The sequence below is a fragment of the Pimephales promelas genome, chromosome 17, assembly GCF_988280905.1.
Source record: "Pimephales promelas chromosome 17, fPimPro1.hap1.1, whole genome shotgun sequence".
NCBI classification, from domain to species: Eukaryota; Metazoa; Chordata; class Actinopteri; order Cypriniformes; family Leuciscidae; genus Pimephales; species Pimephales promelas.
Genome location: NC_142785.1, coordinates 4,082,616 through 4,103,173, shown reverse-complemented (window position 1 = coordinate 4,103,173; position 20,558 = coordinate 4,082,616). Strand labels below are relative to the sequence as shown.

General features: G+C 37.6%; 2 protein-coding genes across 3 annotated transcripts; one reads left to right on the top strand and one right to left on the bottom strand.

The window, feature by feature from the left end:
- Positions 1-254: 254 nt before the first annotated feature.
- On the top strand, positions 255-17,557 carry prodh2 (proline dehydrogenase 2). 2 transcript variants are annotated; one of them, XM_039657710.2, is made up of 11 exons: positions 255-2,617; positions 2,718-3,175; positions 4,446-4,636; positions 4,796-4,922; positions 5,937-6,008; positions 6,087-6,167; positions 6,263-6,406; positions 6,490-6,656; positions 7,512-7,622; positions 7,711-7,799; positions 17,465-17,557. In XM_039657710.2, the coding sequence occupies exons 2-11, from the start codon at positions 2,933-2,935 to the stop codon at positions 17,476-17,478; spliced, it is 1,239 nt and encodes a 412-aa protein (XP_039513644.2). In that variant the 5' UTR covers positions 255-2,617; positions 2,718-2,932; the 3' UTR covers positions 17,479-17,557. The 2 variants fall into 2 exon arrangements, with proteins under 2 accessions (XP_039513644.2, XP_039513643.2); XM_039657709.2 differs by lacking the exon at positions 17,465-17,557 and adding an exon at positions 7,880-8,165 and having other exon boundaries at positions 257-2,617.
- On the bottom strand, positions 10,644-19,885 carry tbx6 (T-box transcription factor 6). Its single transcript, XM_039657712.2, has 8 exons — positions 19,816-19,885; positions 17,816-18,023; positions 17,447-17,714; positions 15,422-15,565; positions 15,241-15,311; positions 13,017-13,078; positions 12,593-12,854; positions 10,644-12,510 (listed from the first exon to the last, which is right to left on the bottom strand). Exons 1-8 carry the CDS (start codon positions 19,883-19,885, stop codon positions 10,941-10,943), a joined length of 2,655 nt encoding a protein of 884 aa, XP_039513646.2. The 3' UTR covers positions 10,644-10,940.
- Positions 19,886-20,558: the final 673 nt, after the last annotated feature.

Sequence of the window (20,558 nt, the reverse complement as noted above, 5' to 3'; positions counted from 1 at the left end):
TGTTCAAACAAACACGTTTTCTGTGTATGACACTGTCCCACATAAAAGTTCTTGACCTATATAAACATTTAAACATTTACTAAAATGTCAAGCCATATGATAAACCATTTTAAGACCGTAAGCACAGTGACCGCTAAACAAAAAATTACTAATGGAACACATCTAAGGTCAAATCAATTCACTGCAACAGAAGAAAAAGTCTTAAATGACACTTTCAGATAATGCTTCCAACTTCTTATAAAAAAAATCGACTAAAGGTGTATTAATATATTGCGGGTAAACAATGAGAGGACTGATGTTAACGTCACATTGCATTAAGACCTCCGCATCTGGTTTTCTGAGTGTTTTCATTAAAGTTAATTTTTTGCTCTTGTTTGTAAGTATCGACTGCTCAGGACAAAGTCTATAGTCTTTTGTCTAACACATCCCTCTCCTTCTCAAGATCCAAGGTCTGTCTGACATCTGCTCGGTTCCCTTGCTTCTCGTTTCTGCCGCCTTATTCGGCATCTCTTTTTTTTTATGTATCCTAATAATTATGCTTTTAATTCAGTCGGTGCGTTTTCAAAATATGAATTAAATATGCTGTGACTTCAAAAGTAGTTAACCAGTTAACTCTCTATATCAGTGTATATCATCAAATTTGATTCAAAACTTCTTAAACTAGTCAAATATTTAAAAAGTAGCTATTGATTTTTGTCATATTTCACAAAGTTAGGGCACAACGTCAACCCGGTCACAGTAAATGCGTCATAGCACCTGTTGTGTTTATCGTGAAATTTATAAATTTAATATATTTATATTAGAGCCTGACCGATAAAGGATTTTGAAGGCTGATACCGATACAAATATTTGTTGGTTTTAAAATCCGATATATCGGCCGATATTTTTTTATTTCTTTCCCAGAAACGCGCAACAAAACATTAACAGATCTCCCTTGTTAGAACTTGTTTCTTTTATTGTCACAATAGAACAGAGGAACATCAAAATATATTAAAGTTCTGATAAATAAAATAATAATTAGTCCCTACATTACCTTATAAGCTACCTGCAACCTGGATCAGCAGGATGTGTGACGCGTTATACACTGTTGTTCCCAACAGGGACGGTGTAGAGTGCCTTCTGGTGGACAAACTATACAACTTCAACACTCATGACATGGTTCAAACGTGTTTCATCCGTTTTTATTTTATTTTTGAAATTTATCGGCCATTATAACTGCCGATACCGATAGTTTGGAAAATGCCTAATATCGGCCTGCCGTTAAATCGGTCTGGCTCTAATTTATATAATATATCATTTATATGCAACTTATGGTGTAGGGCTGGGTAATAAATATCGATTTCGCGATATTAATCGATTCTCATTTTTACGAACCGATATCGATTTTTAAATCTCAAGAATCGATTAGTCATCCTGTTTCATTTGAATGAATGGGACATTGTATCGCGGCTGCGCGCATCCAAAAAAAATCGCAATAATCTTTGTCCTTTGTTACTATTGATATGAAACAAAGTCTCAATTTTCAAATTACGTCGATTTTCTTACGAAATTCAAAAACATAAATAAGGTTTTGGCGCTGTGGCGTGAGATCGCTCTGGCGCAGTTAAAGAGAAGCAGCAGCGCTGATCTCTCTTCCGGCTTAATAATACCAGTCACAGCGCGAAATAAACATGAATGAGCATCTGAAAGTGTGTTAAAGATAGAGTACAACTTATCGAAATCCGTATCATCATTGATTCGCTCAATCAGCGTTTCAACCGTGGAAAGACGTCAGTTAAACAGTTTGTAATCAATGTCATATATCGTTATATTTACCTCAGAAAACCCACATAAACTCGTTAGTCAGATACTGTAGAAAAAAATATCTCCAGAGAGGAGCATTTTGCTAAATATATACACCATATTACATAAGCATTATAATCTTAATGTTCTTCAATATTTAATGCATATTTGAATAAATCTGGCAAGTTTTTATGATAGCCACCATTTAAATGTTTATATTTCATATAGTCTTCTTATTATAAAAATAAATAAAAGTGTAATTTAAGTGTTTGTATAGCTACAAAACAGTTCATTATTACCTTCATATTAGGATAATGATGCCTAGTAGGCTACACCTAGACTCCCATAGTTTACAGCATTAGTTAAGAGATTTGATTCCCTTGAGAAAAATGGCCATTTATTGTAACTGATATCAAAAATAATCGATATTGAATCAAATCGAATTGCAAGCTTGTGAATCGAAATCGAATCGAATTGTGAAATTTGTCTCAATACCCAGCCCTGGTGTTTTCACGTGCATATACACATGGGTTTGGTATGATGTGTGTGTGTGTGTGTGTTGTATGTTTGGGTAGGATTTGTGTTGTGGGGTGCGCAATAATGTGCACGATAAGCACAATGTGTGATATAGTGATGCGTTTTCATGAAATCAGGCTGATCCGCCCCTCGATCTTAACGTCCCAAAGTTCAAGAGGCACATCAGTCATTAACCAACGTGCCTAAAACGAACCTCCCCTCTCTCTGCCCCATTCATTCGCTCTCATCCTATCTGTTTATCTGCACTGGAAATTTGCACAGAACCTGCATATGTTAGTGTTAGCTTCCAGAATAACAGGTGAGAAGTCCTTTTCCAAATTTCCTGACCGTTTCAGTGGTAGAGTTGTGCACTAAAGGGAATTTTTTTCTGCTTCTTTCCCATGTTTATATGCTTCCAGGTCTGTCTGTGGAAACCAAATCGTATTGGTCTGTATAGGTAGATGCAGGCATACAACGCATCTAAACTGAATAAGCATTGAAATTGCACAATATTAAAGGATTTCTGCTGCAATGTGCCTCCTCTGCGACTCTTGAGATTAGATTTGGGCTGGGATCAATAGTTCACCCCTTAAAAGTTTCATTAAAAAACCTCTCAGTTGTCAGATCGGTGGAGATGTGTTCTCTTCTTCGGCCTCCAGCGTTGAGTCGTTTCATATGTGTGCGGCTCAAGAGCGTGGCTTCCCCGCAGTCCCTGACGGCCAAACACGATCTTGACCTCTGTAAGCCCTCCTCACCCGGCTTTCTGACCTTTGAGGATCCTCAAGCATTCAAGGTGAAGAGCTTCTGGGAGCTGATCCGAGCCCTCGGGGTCTTCCGGCTTTGCTCGTTCCCTGTGCTGGTTAACAACTGTGGTAAGGTGAGGACATCACTTATGAAACACACTTACTGAATCAATGTTAATCCAATGAAGTTTAATTCCTAGTTAAATCTCAGTTTGTTCAGCACATTACACAATACATAGTTTCTAAGTAGCTTCACAGAATGATAATGTACATATGGCATTAATATGCAGCTACAGATGGTGCCGGATAATAAGACAATACAAGTCATGTAGTTAGTTAACCCTCAGGTGCTCTTTGTTTCGGAGTCACACTTGTTATCTTCCCGGTCAATAGTGACCGGACACCTAAAAATGAAACTTTCTCCATCCCAGTGAAACCAATGCAATTTATTTTGGTTCTATAATATTTATTCTTTATAATTTAGTATTTTGAGACAATTTCATTGAATTTATTAATATTTATGCAATATTTATGGTTTATTTTTGCCATGGAAAAATATATATATTTTTCTATATATATATTATTTTTTTCAAAAAAATATTAATGCAGTATTTTAGTTTAATATAGAGTCTAGGCCTTCAGAAAAAAAAATATATATATATATTTTGAAGAAAATTAGCACCATCTGGTTACAGTATAGAGAAAAAGTGTAGAATCATGGTGTAACCACTAGATGGCATGTACAGCTCTCTATGGAGAGGCATGTGAATTCCCCATCTGTTTATGAACAATTTTTTTTTTTTTTGGTGGATTTGAATATATAGTTAAAACAATCTCAAAAACTTTCTTATAAAAAATTGAAAAACAAAAATTCACAATTTTTCATTTTTTTTACAATTTCCCATTCATTTCCTATGGTCGGTCATTTTTGACCGAAGAGCACAAGTGTGACTATTTTTTTTACGACCACTTAGCCTGCTCAGATCATGACCTCAATTTTTTTTTGTGTGTTCACATACCCAATGCCATAAAAGTTTCGTAACATTCCGATGAAGCTGTGATTTTTAAAATTTCAAAACAGAAAATTTTTCGGTCACAAATGACCGAAGACCACCAGAGGGTTAACATCAGGGATATAGTTAAGCAGAACTATAATGAACAATGTTAGGCAATGATTACAAACTTGTGAATTTTTTCTCAGTCCTGTCGCACAATATTTGTTCTCACTATTCAGGTGTAGTCTAGAATGGACTACATATGCCCCATAGTATGATTGAAGTGGTTAGAATATAGGTTATTATAACTTGTAATTGATGTTTAAAATTGTACTTATGGTCATATATTCCTGGAGACGGACAACATCTACTCATGGTAACATTTCTCGTAATCTCTTGTCTTGCAAAGCTAATGACCTTTACGAGGACGGTGTTGGGTTCGCGAGGTTTCTCCATGGTCATACGCCCATCTGTGTACGCTCAGTTTGTTGCCGGGGAAACAGAAGGTGAGATCGCAGACTCCATGCAAAAGATGAGCTCGCTGGGGCTCCACCCCATGTTAGCCGTCCCCATTGAAGAGGACCTTGGAGAGAGCACTGGGTAAGACATTCATATTTGCCATAAAAATATAACCTCACTTTAGCATTGAGTGTGGATCAAGTGTATTGTTGCCTCTATGAGGGCATATTTTTGTAAAACATTTCATTCTCAGCAAGTACTGAGTTTGACTTTTGATCATGGCACACATTATATCTACAGGGAACAGCGGTATGAAGACAACCTGGCAGCCATGCTGGATTGTGTCCTGATGTCTCACGTTAATGGCTGGAGTAAGAATCCCATGATGCAGCTGAAGATCACAGCACTAGTCAGCCCTGAGCTGTGTGTGGGTGTTTCCTCTCATCCCAGTATAAAGATTGATTCTTATCCGTTGAGATTAACAAAAATTTAAGGAGTAGTTCACTCTTAAAAAAAACTTTTGCTGATAATTGACTCACCCCCATGTCATCCAAGATGTCCATGTCTTTCTTTCTTCAGTCGAATAGAAATTAAGGTTTTTGATGAAAACATTCCAGGATTTTTCTCCATATAATGGACTTCAATGGGAACCAAACGGTTCAAGGTCCAAATTAGAGTTTCAGTGCAGCTTCAAAGGGCTTTAAACGACATTAGACGATGAACAAGGGTCTTTACTAGGACCAGTCGAGTCATGACTCGAAAAAAGATTTGTTCATTTTGATGAACGAGTTCGAACAGGAGAGTCACGAACGCGCATCACAGAACAGAGCAAGGTGAACATCTGTGCTTATAAAACTTAAACTTTGTTATTTATTTTTGAAGTGAGTGATCGTTTCGCTTGGTAAGACCCTTATTCATCATCTGGAATCGTTTAAAGCCCTTTGAAGCTGCACTGAAACTCTAATTTGGACCTTGAACCGTTTGGTTCCCATTGAAGTCCATTATATCTGGAGAAAAATCCTGGAATGTTTTCATCAAAAACCTTAATTTCTTTTCGACTGAAGAAAGAAAGACATGGACATCTTGAATGACATGGGGGTGAGTAAATTATCAGCAAAAGTTTTTTTTTAAAAGTGAACTACTCCTTTAAGGTTCTTTGTCTGATACACCAATCAAATATTTGGAATAATAAAGTTTTTTATGTTTTTGAAAGAAGTCTATAATGCTCACCAAGGCTGCATTTATTGAATCAAAAATACAAAAAAATACAGAACAGTAGTAATTTGAAGTATTATAACATTTGAAAGCAACTGTTTTCTATTATTTTCAGCATCATTACTCCAGTCTTCCTGATCTAATATGCTGATTTGATGCATAACATTTCTTCTTATTAGAAATTGCTATCAGTATTAGTAAGCTAACTATATTAAACCCTGTTCAGGTTAAGCTGACTTCTCTGCTGAAGACAGAACAGTATGATCTGAACTTGCTTGTGAGAGCCATGGAGGGAGAGGTACAGTAGCACACCACAAGCTTACTGTACTCTGCTATGTATTTCTTTCTCATTGCTTTAGATGTTTTTTACTGATAGGAAGTCGCCTTTCCTGGTCTGACTGAGAGTGAAAACACACACTTACTATTCAGCCTTCAGAGACTCAACAAAATAGGAGAGGTACCCAAATGTAAACGCACCAGTTAACATGTTAAAGCTAAAAGAAAGATAATGCTGGTGGGAATGACTGAACATACTACACACGCTGTGTTTAGGCAAGTGTTAATAAAGTCCGTGTCCTGGTGGATGCTGAGTACACTTACATGAACCCTGCCCTGTCACTCATCACCATGGCGATGATGAGGAAGTTCAACCAAGAAAGCGCCTGGATCTGGAACACATATCAGTGCTACCTTAAGGTTGCCACGAACCTTCATTATTTAGTAAAAAAAAATCTGTATAATCTATGTCTTTACAGATATACTTCTTTCTTCACACACAGGAATCAAAGAATCTATTACTTGATGCCATTCAGACGTCCATTGATCAGAGTTTCTGTATCGGGGTTAAACTCGTCAGAGGTGCTTACATGGACAAAGAGAGAAAACTTGCCCTAAAAGAAGAGCGAACAGATCCAATTCATGAATCATGGGAGCACACTAACGACAGGTGATTCTTTGACTCCAAATCACACTTTGGCTGATAATTTACTCACCCCCATGTCATCCAAGATGTCTATGTCTTTCGTTCTTCAGTCGAAAAGAAATTAAGGTTTTTGATGAAAACATTCCAGGATTTTCTCCATATAATGGACTTCAATGGGAACCAAACGGTTCAAGGTCCAAATGAGAGTTTCAGTGCAAACTGTTCAAAGGGCTTTAAACGATTCCAGACGATCAATAAGGGTCTTATCGAATGAATTTTGATGAACGAGTTCGAACTGGAGTGTCACAAACCTGCAACGCAGAACAGAGCAAGGCGATCATTTGAGCTCATGAAACTTAAACTTTGTTATTTCTTTTTTAAATGAGCGATCGTTTCGCTTGATAAGACCCTTATTCATCGTCTGGAATCGTTTAAAGCCCTTTGAACAGTTTGCAGTTTGTACTGGACCTTGAACTGTTTGGTTCCCATTGAACTCCATTATATGGAGAAAAATCCTGGAATGTTTTCATCAAAAACCTTAATTTCTTTTTGACTGAAGAAAGAAAGACATGGACAACTTGGATGACATGGGGGTGAGTAAATTATCAGCAAACGTTTTTTTTAAAGTAAACTAAAATGGAAAAACATTAGCATTGAGAATTGCCAATGGGTATAAAGTAAATAACCTGAAAATATATGAGTTATTTACTGCTGATTTTTTTTTTTTTTTTTTTTGGATCCATATTACTCTTTGTGCCACAATTTTTATTTTTTTATTTTATTTTTTATCTTATAGGCTACAATTAATTTCCCCTTGCAATTTTTGTTTTTCAAGTTCTTTTACAGCCAGTTTTTTTAATTGTCTTATTGTATTTGCAGTTATAATGGATGTCTGGAGATCATGCTGAACCTCATTTCAGAAAAACCACAACGCTATATGATCATTGTGGCCACTCACAATGAAGAATCAGTCAGACGGGCGGTGACACGGTACACCCTCATAAACGGGTCATTCCACTGACAAGGCATTTTCAGCATTGTAAAGAAGATCAGTGTTTTGATCAGTATGTTGTTTCAGGATGGAAGAGTTGGGGCTTCGCAGAGATGGAAACTCTGTCTGTTTTGGTCAGCTGCTGGGCATGTGTGACCATGTCTCTCTCACTCTAGGTGAGTCTCATTGTATTCTGAGTTAATTAATTTCCTTGCCTCTCTGGAACATCCGTCAACCCTCACGTTCATCTTCTCAGCCCAGCATGGTTTCTCAGTGTACAAGTCAGTGCCGTACGGCTCAGTGGACGACACACTGCCATATCTGGTGCGAAGGGCTCAGGAGAACCGCACTGTGCTCCAGGGAATCCGTAAGGAAAGAGATCTACTCAGACAGGAGCTCCGTCGCAGACTCAAAGAAAAGATCACAGGGGCCAGATAGAAAAACTTCAGAAGAGAGAAAAATCAGGGGAAAGGGCAAGTGGCAAAAGACTTTTAAAGGGATAGTTCACTTTGAAATTATTTTTTGATATGTTTTATCTTACCTCAAGGGCATCCAAGATTTAGGGGTCTTTGTTTCCGCAGTATTTTCAACTTTGATATTTTTAGGTCAAACCGTTCTTGTCTGTCAGTCATATAATGGAGGTCTATGGTCACCACCTCAAAGAGCATGCACAGAGAAGTCCAAATTAAACATGATTTAATGACTCGTAAATGTAAGTACACATTGATGGCCTAAGACACGAAACGAGCGGTTTGTGTGAGAAAACAAACAGTATTTATATCGTTTTTGCCTCTTGTAACCACAGCCACGTCCAAGTGATCTGAGGGCGCGGGTGCTTTGTGGCTTATATTTAATGATATAAATATTGTTTTAATACGTTTTCTCACACAAACCGCTCGTTTCGTGTCCTACGCCATTTATGAGTCATTAAATCATGTTTAATTTTGACTTCTCTGCGCATGCTCTTTGAGGTGGTGACCATAGACCTGCATTATATGACTGACAAACAAGAACGGTTTGACCTAAAAATATCCAAACTGAAAATACTGCGGAAACAAAGACACCTACATCTTGGATGCCCTTGAGGTAAGATAAAACATACCAAAAATTAATTTCAAAAGCAATTATCCCTTTAATACATCTTAACTCGACTGATTGCCATGCATTTGGTACGTTAGCCTTCTATCTAGGATATAAAATAGTGCCTTCTAGTGGACATTTATGATGATTTAGAATTGAAGTGAGCATGAAATCAAAATTGTCCATTTCTTAATGCATGTTTCTGTTCTTACTATATATAATTGCATTAGAATCGAAATGCACAATTCCTCAGTCCAAAATATTCCAAAGAAAAAAAGTTTACCTTTGTAACATATATTGCATTAAAATCCACATCAGAATCATAATTCCTCTCTTTGTCAGTTCAAGAACAACAATCTAATATGTACTCATTTGACATGCTACTTGTGTAGCACTGTTTACCTAACCTTATTTTAAACCCTCTCTTTGTCTATCACCAAATGGAAAAGGAGGAAAGAGAAATCAGTGGAGGTGGGAAAATGAAGGAGGGGGTTGAGGTAATTATCACCTGGACTTTAATGACTGTTCCTGAGTACCTAACGCTCTCAACACCTGACCATACATGAGCAAATGTTGTGCAGAACTGGAATCAACCCTGAAGGCGACTGACACTCAGAGCTGATGGTGAAAATACTGGATTGTTTTCACAGATATGTTTTTATTTTGAAATGAGATGCTCACTTTCATGTTATTTCACAATTTTAATGTGTAATACTTTTACTTTCTTTCGCTATTTGCGGCCAATTGCATGTAAGTAAGGCAAAATGCAGCAGCCTTATCCAAATTTCTTTGCCAAGATTTTACAATTTGATGAATAGAGCATCTGCAAAAGCAAACTAACCTGGTAACAGTTTGCCTCATTCAATAATTGGTCAGGTATTTGGCCAATGAAATTAGATTCACTAATATATTTCATTTCATGACAGGAATAAGCACTGTTATGTTGTAATGTTTATTAATTAATGTGCAATGACTTTATACTGTATACAGTGTAAGGAATATTAGTGTGAAATGCCTATAGTTAATGTGATGAAGCACATCTATGGTTACCTTGCAAGGACATCCAGGGGACAGGAAAGTTTTTGCAGCATTCATTTGCGGATGCAAGCTGATTTCACATTTTGGTATGTCATTTTAAAGGAGTAGTTCACTTTTAAAAAAAACTTTTGCTGATACTTTACTCACACCCATGTCATCCATGTCTTTCTTTCTTCAGTCGAAAAGAAAATAAGGATTTTGATGAAAATATTCCAGGATTTTCTCCATATAATGGACTTCAATGGGAACCAAACGGTTCAAGGTCCAAAAGACAGTTTCAGTGCAAACTGTTCAGAGGGCTTTAAATGATTTCAGACAATGAATAAGGGTCTTATCAAGCGAAACGATCGCTCATTTAAAAAAAAAAAACCTTGCTCTGATGCTCGTTCGTGACTCTCCTATTTAAACTCGTTTATCAAAATGAAGAAATCTTTTTTTCGTGTCATTTGGTTCATTCAACGAACGAAATGAATGAGCAAGGCGAGCATTTGAACTTATAAAACTTAAACTTTGTTATTTATTTTTTAAATGAGCGATCGTTTCGCTTGATAAGACCCTTATTCATCGTCTAAAGCCCTTTGAACAGTTTGCACTGAAACTCTCATTTGGACCTTGAACCGTTTGGTTCCCATTGAAGTCCATTATATGGAGAAAAATCCTGGAATGTTTTCATCAAAAACCTTAATTTCTTTTCGACTGAAGAAAGAATGACATGGACATCTTGGATGACATGGGGGTGAGTAAATTATCAGCACAAGTTTTTTTGTTTTTTTTTAAAGTGAACTACTCCTTTAACTCAATGACATTCAAACTTTTAAGTGTTTAAAACTTAAACCTGACCACCACCATAGAATATGTATTGGATGTATACACACATTTTAAAAACAAATAATAATAAAAAATACAGTTAAACTCATTCAAACTTTATTTTGTCATTTAAGAATACAAAGAGAAATTAGAACTTGAAATATACAGCTTTATTGAACTTCATCAACCGTTTGTTAGGATAAAATGTACTTCTAACTATGAGCAGCATAATTAAGATCTTCTTTTTCAACCATAAGCACCAATAAGTTTTACATTTTAAACTACTGCAATGTTTGGGATGTGGGTCTCCCATTAGTGCTTCCATCATCTTCAGAGCAAAGTAATTGACTGATGCAGTATCCTTGCCTTACACGTTATTTTTCTGTTTATCTTCAGAAAACTGCTCTTCCACCAATGTCAAAGTAGGGCCCCTGACCATGAGAATGCTGCGGCTGTCTATAAATATGCCTGAGGGGTAAATGCAGGGAGGATCGAGGATCCTGGCAAAGACGGAGTGAGTAGGAAGGGAAAGCGTTATAAAGGGACGGGGGAGCAGGGGTGGGGAGCGAGGGATCAAAAGGAGGGAGCAAGGAAGGGTGCAGTACCATATCTGGCAGGTAGGGGGCAGCAGAATTGAGCTGTGAGAAGGTGCCGATCTCAGTTGGAGCTACAGAAGGGTAGGCGTTTGATGAGGTGGGACATTGTGGATGGTTTGAGATTGGAAGTGGGGGATTTAATTGAGGGGTACTTGGGTGAAAGGACTGGGTGGTGATTTGAGTGGGGTTTCCAACTTGGGGGAAGGAGGGATTAGGGTATGACGGGGTAAAGGTAGATTGAATTTGGGTTGGGTTTGGGATCGCAGGGACACTATAGATGGAGTTAGACGAGGGCAGAGTCAGACTCTGAAGAGGATGTTGAGCAGAAGTTGGGAAGGAGTAAGAGGTGTGAGATGATGTTGGTGCAGGATTTTGGAGAGGGCCATGAGTAGGGTGTTTTGGCAGAGATGCTGGGAATGAGGTGACCGGGTATGCTGTGGTATGGTGCAGTGTGTTGGAAACCGACTGCATGGGGCCTTGATGGATAACATTGGTGGAAGGAAAGGAGAAGGATCCAGTGGAATAAATTGGGTTTGGAATTGCTGAAATGGTGCACAGACCTGAGGATTGGGAAACTGGAATAGAAAAAGTTGTTGGAGTTTGAGCAGATCCAGGGGTACTCATGTTGAGGTTGGGGATCTGTTGAAAAGGGGGAAATGGGAAGGCTGATGGGTTTGCCATAGAGTTAGGGGTGGGGAATGCAGTTGGGGTAATATTTGAGTCAGAAGGGGTGGGAATTTGATCAGGGTTGCACTGCGACACCGGTTCGAAGGGTAGGGCAGATTGGGGCAAACTTTGACATTGAGGGGATGTTGGATCTGGGTCATTTGAGGACTGCACTGGAGGGAAGGGAAAGGCTGTTTGGGTTGGGTTTTGGATGGCAGGAGTTGTTTCATTGGATGAGCTCAATCCACCATCGTCCACCTGATTTTGGCCAGGGTCAATAGTCAACCCAGAACCTTGACAAGAGGCGGGGATAGTTTGGAAAGGTGGATTTGTGGGTGTATGGGGACTTAGGTTGTCTTGGGATTGGTCTGTTGGAAGAATAGAGTGGTAGGAAGACGAGGAGAGAAGGTGTGGAGAGGTGGAGTGAGAGATGGGAGGGTACGAAGAGCCTGGGGGAGAGGTCGTAGAGGAATTTAGACCAGGATAGTCTGATGAAGGTAAAGAGGAATATGTGGACATAGAGGGTGTCGATCCAATTGTGGAGGGCTGGGGGAGCTCAAGGCCAGAGTTTTGTGAAGAGGACACCATGGAATAGATGGAAGGTGACTGATGCAAAGGCACTGAGGCATGTGATGAAGAGCTGAGATGAGCCGTTGGGAAAGTCGATGTGTATCCAGGAAGGTCCATCATTTGACCAGACCTGTAACAAAAAGTAGACTATCCTTAACCCTGCTCAAAAAACATTGAGAACGTGTTTGATAGACATAAGCATAGAGACTTACCCATCCATCAGTGTGTTGTTCACATTATTTTCAGGGGTTGTCTGTGGATGACTTTCCATTGAAGAGGGAATCTCAGAGGTCAAGAATGATTGTCCAAGGACAAGTGGTTGGTCAGAGACTGTCTGATCTGTGAGGGATGGTACTTGTGTGTGGAAACCTGAGTCTGCAATTGGGAGGGTGGAGTTTATAATGGAGAGGGCGGAGCTTGGGAGTTCCACTGATTGTGGGAGGAGCTCAGTGGAATCACATGGGTCACATGACTCTGAAAGAAGGAATCAGGAAAGCAATATTTGAGAAACCAAGAAAGTATTTTTTTTTTTTTTTGTGAAGAGAACAGAATAAATCTCATGGATTATTTATGTTTCAGTTGTGTCTTGGTTTTGAAAGATTTTAGATTCTGAAGTAAATACATTATTATTCTCACCAATATCCAAAGATTCCTCTTGATTGCATGTAATTTTCCTCTTCAGCCTTGCATCTCTTTGTCTGAGGAAAGCAACAGAAAAATATTACGCTCTCAGTCCAGATGTCTTAAAGGGTTAGTTCACCCCAAAATGAAAATTCTGTCAGTATTTACTCACCCTCATGTTGTTCCAACCCCGTAAGACCTTCGTTCATCTTCGGAACACAAATTAAGATATTTAAGATATTAAGATCGCTCCTGCATACAGTCCATAGGCTTCTTGAGGGACTGGCTCTTGCTGTCCCCGAAAAGTCATTAAAGACATCGTTAAAATAGTCCAAGTGACTACAGGGGCTCAATCTTAAGTTTATCAAACGACGAGAACACTTTTGTGCGCAAAAAAAACAACAAAAATAACGACTTTATTTCAACTATTCACTTCCTTCTCCATGGGCCTGTAGTCAGTTAACGTAGTGTGATTGCGTAAAGCTACGTCACACGTAGGCTCACTATTGGCCGACGCTGGTCATGTGTGTGTGATGCGTGTGACGTACAATAACAGAAGCTTACGCTATTAAACTAGTAACCTGACTCGCGCAGAGGGAGAAATAAACGAATAGTTGAAATAAAGTCGTTACTTTTGTTGTTGTTTTGCGCACAAAAGTGTTCTCGTCGTTTGATAAACTTAAGATTGAGCCCCTGTAGTCACTTGGACTATTTTAACGATGTCTTTAATGACTTTTCGAGGACAGCAAGAGCCAGTCCCTCAAGAAGCCTATGGACTGTATGCAGGAGCGATCTTAATATCTTTAATATCTTAATTTGTGTTCCGAAGATGAACGAACGTCTTACGGGGTTGGAACAACATGAGGGTGAGTAAATACTGACAGAATTTTCATTTTGGGGTGAACTAACCCTTTAAATAAGAAATGTGGGTAATACTTTAGAATACGGTTCCTTCGTTAATGAATAACTACACAAGAACTAATGAGTAACACAATATTAACAATCTAGTAACTATTATTAACTAGCAAGAAACTCTGATTAACGAACTAGTAAGTAATAGCCCACAGACGAAATGTTAGTTCACTATTAACTAATCAATAACAATTTTTTTAATACTTCCCAGAGAACTACTGAAAAAGTTTATTAACAATCTAGTAACTACTATTAACTAAAAAGAAACTCTGATTTTGAATTAGTAAGTAATAGTGCGCAGATGAAAGATACTTATGTGGGAATTACAAATTATTTGGATCCGTATTATAAAGTGAAGATCATTGGAACTAACTAGTAATGACTCAAGTGTTACTACATGATCTAGTCATGATTTGTGCAACCAAACACTAAAGTCATCTCAAGCGTTTGAGATTTTTTATGAACTTTAGTATACTTTTAGAAAATTTCTTTAGTAAAACTTGAGTCGTTACTAGTTAGTTCCCATGGTCTTCACTTTATAATACGGATCCAAACAATTAGCAATTCCCATAGAAGTATATTATCTGCGCACTATTACTTACGAGTTCGTTAATCACAGTTTATTTTTCGTCAATAGTAGTTACTACATTGTTAATAAACTTTTTCAGTTGTTCTCTGGGAAGCATTAAAAAAATAGTAGTTCTTGATTGGTCACTAGTGAAGTACCACTTTCATCTGTGCGCTATTACTTACTTGTAGAGCCCGACCGATTTATCGGCAGACCGATATTATCGGCCGATATTAGGCATTTTCCAAACTATCGGTATCGGCAGTTATTATGGCCGATAAATGAATATTTCAAAAATAAAATAAAAACGGACGAAACACGCTTGAACCATGTCATGAGTGTTGGAGTTCTATAGTTTGTCCACCAGAGGGCACTCTACATCGTTCCTGTTGGCAACACTCGTTGAGTTGGTCACGAGACATCCATTGCTTGAATAACGATTAAAAGAACATCCCCATCTGTTCTCTTAACTCAAATAAGCATATCAAAATTTTTGACTATCATGTCCAGTTTCAAATAAATAAATAAAATATCGGCCGATATATCGGAATATCGGATTTTAAAACCCAAAAATATTTGTATCGGTATCGGCCTTTAAAATCTTTTATCGGTTGGATACTAGATTGTTAATATGGCGTTACTTATTGTTCCTAGTGTAGTTATTCATTAACAAAGGAACCGTATTCTAAAGTGTTACCGAAAGGTGTACTATTAGGGAATTATTATTTAATATTGGTGTATAATCGGTGTTTAACCTACTTCTTGCAGTTCATGCCATTCTCTCTAAAACCTTTTGCAAAAGGATTTGAGTTTATTTTCAGTTCAGTGATCTAGGAGAAAATACGAAAAAAATGTTTTTCATGAAAACAGTCAATATGTGGCTTTTTTATTGTGTTAAAATTATTTGATATTAATCGGAGAAATGTATTTTTGCTTTCACCTTGCTGTTCTGGTATGCAGTGACCGTGATAAACTGTGTTTCTGGGAAGGTGAAAGAGTGCTGGGCTCTTCCCCACATCAGCACATCACGGGCCTCGATCACATGCACTCGTGGCTGGTATCGATGTAGGGGATGGAGAATGATCTTTTGGAGAAAGAGTGTGGGAAATCACTGTTACAGTTGTGGTATAGCGGAAGTCACGATGCCCAAAACAAAACATAAATTACACTTTATAATTAGAACTTTAACATTTTAATTTGGGCACTGAAGTCACATAATATTAAACCACCAAATGGCACTTTATTAAAATGTTAAAATAGATAAGCAGTTCAATAATGAATACAGAAACATTAGAAAACTCAGCGGTTGCCAAACGTTAGTCGCACATTTAGTTTAAAAATATTAGTGAATGTCACTCAGAAAAGGGAAGTTAGATTTGAGTCAAGTCTTGCGTCATTTGTTTCCTCTCACAAACCTGGTCTGATATCTATGTTAAATATCATATTACGTTTGCATTTAGTCATTTAGCATACGCTTTTATCCAAAGTGACTTACAATGGAGTCTCAAACTAATTCAAAGTTCAGACACAAAAGCAAGTATTTAAAGGAAAAGGAAAGATTTAAAAAAAAATGTTATTATGTTAAGTGCTCACAGAAGAGATGAGTTATTATTATCCATGCAATGAAATTCATTCAAGTGTTCAAATCGTTTTTGGAGCCAATGTACATTATAGAAAGTTTCAAAAGTATTGTAACAAAGTATTCTGTTGCTTACATATTGACATATTACACTTTTAACCCCTTAACTGTCACCGTCCCAGTACCGAAACGCCTAACTTTACTTCACTATATTTCTATTAAATCTTAATCTAATTATGACAAATTATATATTGTTGGAAAGGTCTAAGACTTCTAAATAAATATTCTACCCCTGTTTTGTGTTCCAAATTATGTAGGAAGAGTAATTGATGAATTTATGACAAGAGTGCACCTCAAAAAATCTGCATCATAACAGGTCTGACCTTTGTCACACCCACTTTTGACCTTTGTCACTTGCACCCACTTTTAATCTTCGAAACTTCTGTTTTTATGCTAAAAGTTCATAATAAAACATAATCTAGTATTTTTCATTAAAAATACAAATATATAATAATATTATCCTCTAAAAATTATAATATATTATCCTCTAAAATATAATATATTTTTTTTAGCGCCTTTTTTATTATATCACATATTTTAGTAGTTGTCATAAATTAGGTATCATCTGAAAGCTTATAAACTCAGAATTCATCCTGTGAACACCGTTTTATAGTTGAACATTGCGTTACCATAGAAACCGTACTTATTTTATCAGGCTCCTCCCCTTGTGGGCATCGTTATATTTCATAATTTATTATAAAAACCTTTTCTATTCTTGACAAAACACATATTGTCAGAAAGGTCTGAGTCTCAAAGTTCCAAATTTTGTGACGGAATTGATATTTGGGCAGAAATGTATTAATTTGTTAAGGCAGAATGTATACAACTAAATTCAATGGAATTCAATGGCACCCGGTGGCTATTTTTGGTACTACGCCTAAACAACATCTCATGGGAACTTCAATTTTTGTGATATCAACTTCAAATTTGGAACATAACTTGGTTAGATTTATGGCTTTGATTTTATAGTAATTTTAGAGTAAAAATATTTTGTAAAATATATATTTTATATAAAATATATAATACAGTATATTTGATTTACTGTGAATTTAAACTTCCATAACTTTTTCATACTTTCATTTTTTTAAGTGTTTTCACTTCAGCAATAATCTGCTGAGTGTTTCCTTTAAAACAAGACCAAATTTGGGTATATATTCCTAAGCATTCTTGAATTACAACCATTTAAGTGTGAATAGGCTAGTGCATTTTAACCCCCATTCTGAAAAAGGGGGGTGACAGTTAAGGGGTTAAACCAAAATTTTAAATAGTAGTATAATAGAATCGATAACTTTATAGGTCATTTTAAAACGGTGGCTTTTTACTCACATATCCTTGTGCGTCCAGAGTGTTATTGGTGAGTTTGGCCCGGTGGAAGGAGATGCTTCGATTCTGCCAGTGTTCTCCAGTCGCGGGAGAGTCGGGGTGGATGAAGACGCGGTCTGGCAGCCGAGCCTCAGCGCCGCCAACCACCTGCCAGCTGTTGTCTTGGAAACGATAGCGAGAGGAATCAACAGGCACGATGTCTAAAAGAAGAATGTAACGCAGAGTTGGGTTCAGCCCTGACAGCTTCATTCGCAGCTGTGGAAACATTCTCCTGAGGAACAGAGGATGAGGATGAGAAAGGTTATGGCATTTTACCACTCTGATCAAATGTGTCATAGTGTTTGCTGGTGGATATACTCAAAATGTGCTCACCTGCCCTTCTTAGTTACAATCATCTCAGTGCCAACTGTGCTGAACTGCTTCCACAGGGACGCGTTCTCCAGCTCCATTTTGACCTTATCCTGTGGCGTCCCAGGAGTGTCCGCAGTGGCAGGAGGGGGCAGCAGTCGAGCGGGAAGCCCACGGGCCGCCATGTCGCATGAGGTGGGATACAACGGCACATGTGCTGCGGGTTCACGATCTATAGGAGAGATGGGGGGTGATATCTGTATCTTAGAATTTAACTTTTAATATTCTTTATAGTGGAAAAGGGTTCTTTAGATTATTAAAGGAGCTGATAATTGACTCACCCCCATGTCATCCAAGATGTCCATGTCTTTCTTTCTTCAGTCGAAAAGAAATTAAGGTTTTTGATGAAAACATTCCAGGATTTTTCTCCATATAATGGACTTCAATGGGAACCAGACGGTTCAAGGTCCAAATGAGTGTTTCAGTGCAGCTTCAAAAGGCTTTAAACGACACCAGACGAAGAATACGGCTCTTATCAAGTGAAACGATCGCTCATTTAAAAAAATAAATAACAGAGTTTAAGTTTTATAAGCTCAAATGGTTGCCTTACTCTGTTCTGTGATGCGCGTTCGTGACGCTCTTGTTCGAACTCGTTCATCAAAAAGAACGAATCTTTTTTCGTGTCATTTGGTTCATTCAACGAACGCGCACCATTTGAGCTTATAAAACGTAAACTTTGTTGTTGTTGTTTTTAAATGAGCGATCGTTTCGCTTGATAAGACTCTTATTCGTCGTCTGGAATCGTTTAAAGCCCTTTGAACAGTTCGCAGTTTGCACTGAAACTGTCTTTTGGACCTTGACCCGTTTGGTTCCCATTGAAGTCCATTATATGGAGAAAAATCCTGGAATGTTTTCATCAAAAACCTTAATTTTTTTTCGACTGACGAAAGAAAGAAATGGACATCTTGGATGACATTGGGGTGACTAAATTATCAGCAAAAGTGTTTTTAAAAGTGAACTACTCCTTTAATTCCTGCCCTTTTGTTTTTAAATGTCTAACTAATCCTCTCAAAACAACTCATTACTGCACTCTAAAAATTGCTGGGTTGTTTTAACCCAACTTTGGGTAAAATATGGACAAACCCAGCCATTGGGTTACATTTTTTAATTAAATTTTTAACCCAATGTTTGGGTTTGTCCATATTTGACCCAAAGTTGGGTTAAAACAACCCAGCATTTTTAGAGTGTGATTTTTCTGGAGCTCAACCTTTCTAATATATAGACTGTCGACACACTCTCAACAGGTATACTTAATTCTTTCTTGAAATGTCCACACATTTTAATTTCCATATTGAAGATATTGAAGTGAACTAAATGTTATTTAAGAAACTGTTTTGGGGTTCCATTGCCTATTTTGGAACCTGTGTTAAATGTCAAGACACATGTTAAATAATGACTTGATGAGTGTTTTATCATTGAAACATACTGGAAATTTCTTAAAAGTTTTCGAATGCACTGCGTATCTCTACCCAGACAGTACCATAGTGTGGTACCCGTGGAATCCAGATGTGGCCCGGATCTGGGCCGACACTATGTTGCTGTCTGGGAATTTAACTAGAAGTCATATTTTCACAGACAGGGTTTAGATTAAGCCAGGCTCAGGCCTTAGTGCAATTAGGACATTTATAGCTTTTATAAACGTGCCTTAGAAATAAACGTCAGTATATTTTAGGCTTAAGCCTTGTCTGTGAAACCGGGGCTAAATATTTGAGACTTAATTATTCTAAACACCAAAAATAAAACATTTTTATTGGCATCTTTGGTTCCACGTAGAAATTTTATATTTCTTACACTAAGAAGAAATGTCTCTTAACAGTTCTTCTATGGCATCGCTGTTAAAACCCATTCTGGAAGGATTGTTGCGCTGTAATCAACTCACTTTCTTCCATTAAATCTCTGCAAACCCTCACTAATTTAAATGCATGCACATTTCTGCTTTCTTCAAGATCTGAACTCTCTCTTACCTCTATAATAGCAGTCGCTCAGTCTCTGAGGTCCCAGGGCCAAACTCGGGTACATTTCCACACCCAGCATGTTTCTAGACGTCCTTTTGTCCTTGCTTCACTCTTCAGTTTATCAGTTTATCAAATCAACACCTCGCTCAGTGAGCTTTCATAATGCAGAAATACTGTTTCAAAGTCTTCTGCTGTCTTGGTTCGAGCCGCCGATGACTTTTCCTTTCTGTGTCTTCTCTTCTAATGCCGTGCGTTTGTCTCCTCGTGTATTATATAGGTGAGCACACCTTCACACATTTACCAAATGGTGGTGAGGTTTTCACACTTCATCCCACTTCTGTTTCTTCAGGGTCCATCTTTTGGGCCCAGCACTTCTGGTCTTAACACAATGGCTAAATAAACACTATCAAACCTAAAACATCAACGTCTTCAGCATTCAAAGTTTCTAGACATCGAGTTGTGTCTGATTTGACTGGGATCTGTGGTTCTGCATCACGTTGTACTGGCGCACAGCAAAGAAAAGTCATAAATGATATTTCTAGTTCTGCTAAAGAGATTAAATGTAGATGATCGTTGAAGTCTTGCAATGCTTAGATTGTGCTCCAGAGAAAAAACGAATCGTCTCTTGATGTATTCGAACGGCACTTTTTTCCAAAATTGCTTGTAAAAATATGAGCTATAACAGAGATAGTGCAGTATGATTAAAAACAATAGTAGAGATTTGTATTCACTTTATAGTAAATTTGTTTCAA

Excerpts from the sequence above, each read along its gene's own strand:
- prodh2 (XM_039657709.2), top strand. The coding sequence starts at position 2,933 with ATGTGTTCTCTTCTTCGGCCTCCAGCGTTGAGTCGTTTCATATGTGTG. Across the intron at positions 4,923-5,936 it reads TAGTCAGCCCTGAGCTGTGT|GTTAAGCTGACTTCTCTGCT; the intron begins GTGGGTGTTTCC and ends AACCCTGTTCAG. Across the intron at positions 6,168-6,262 it reads GACTCAACAAAATAGGAGAG|GCAAGTGTTAATAAAGTCCG; the intron begins GTACCCAAATGT and ends CGCTGTGTTTAG.
- tbx6 (XM_039657712.2), bottom strand. The coding sequence starts at position 19,885 with ATGCTGGGTGTGGAAATGTACCCGAGTTTGGCCCTGGGACCTCAGAGA. Across the intron at positions 18,024-19,815 it reads GAGCGACTGCTATTATAGAG|ATCGTGAACCCGCAGCACAT; the intron begins GTAAGAGAGAGT and ends TCTCTCCTATAG. Across the intron at positions 15,566-17,446 it reads CTCTGGACGCACAAGGATAT|ATCATTCTCCATCCCCTACA; the intron begins GTGAGTAAAAAG and ends TTTCTCCAAAAG.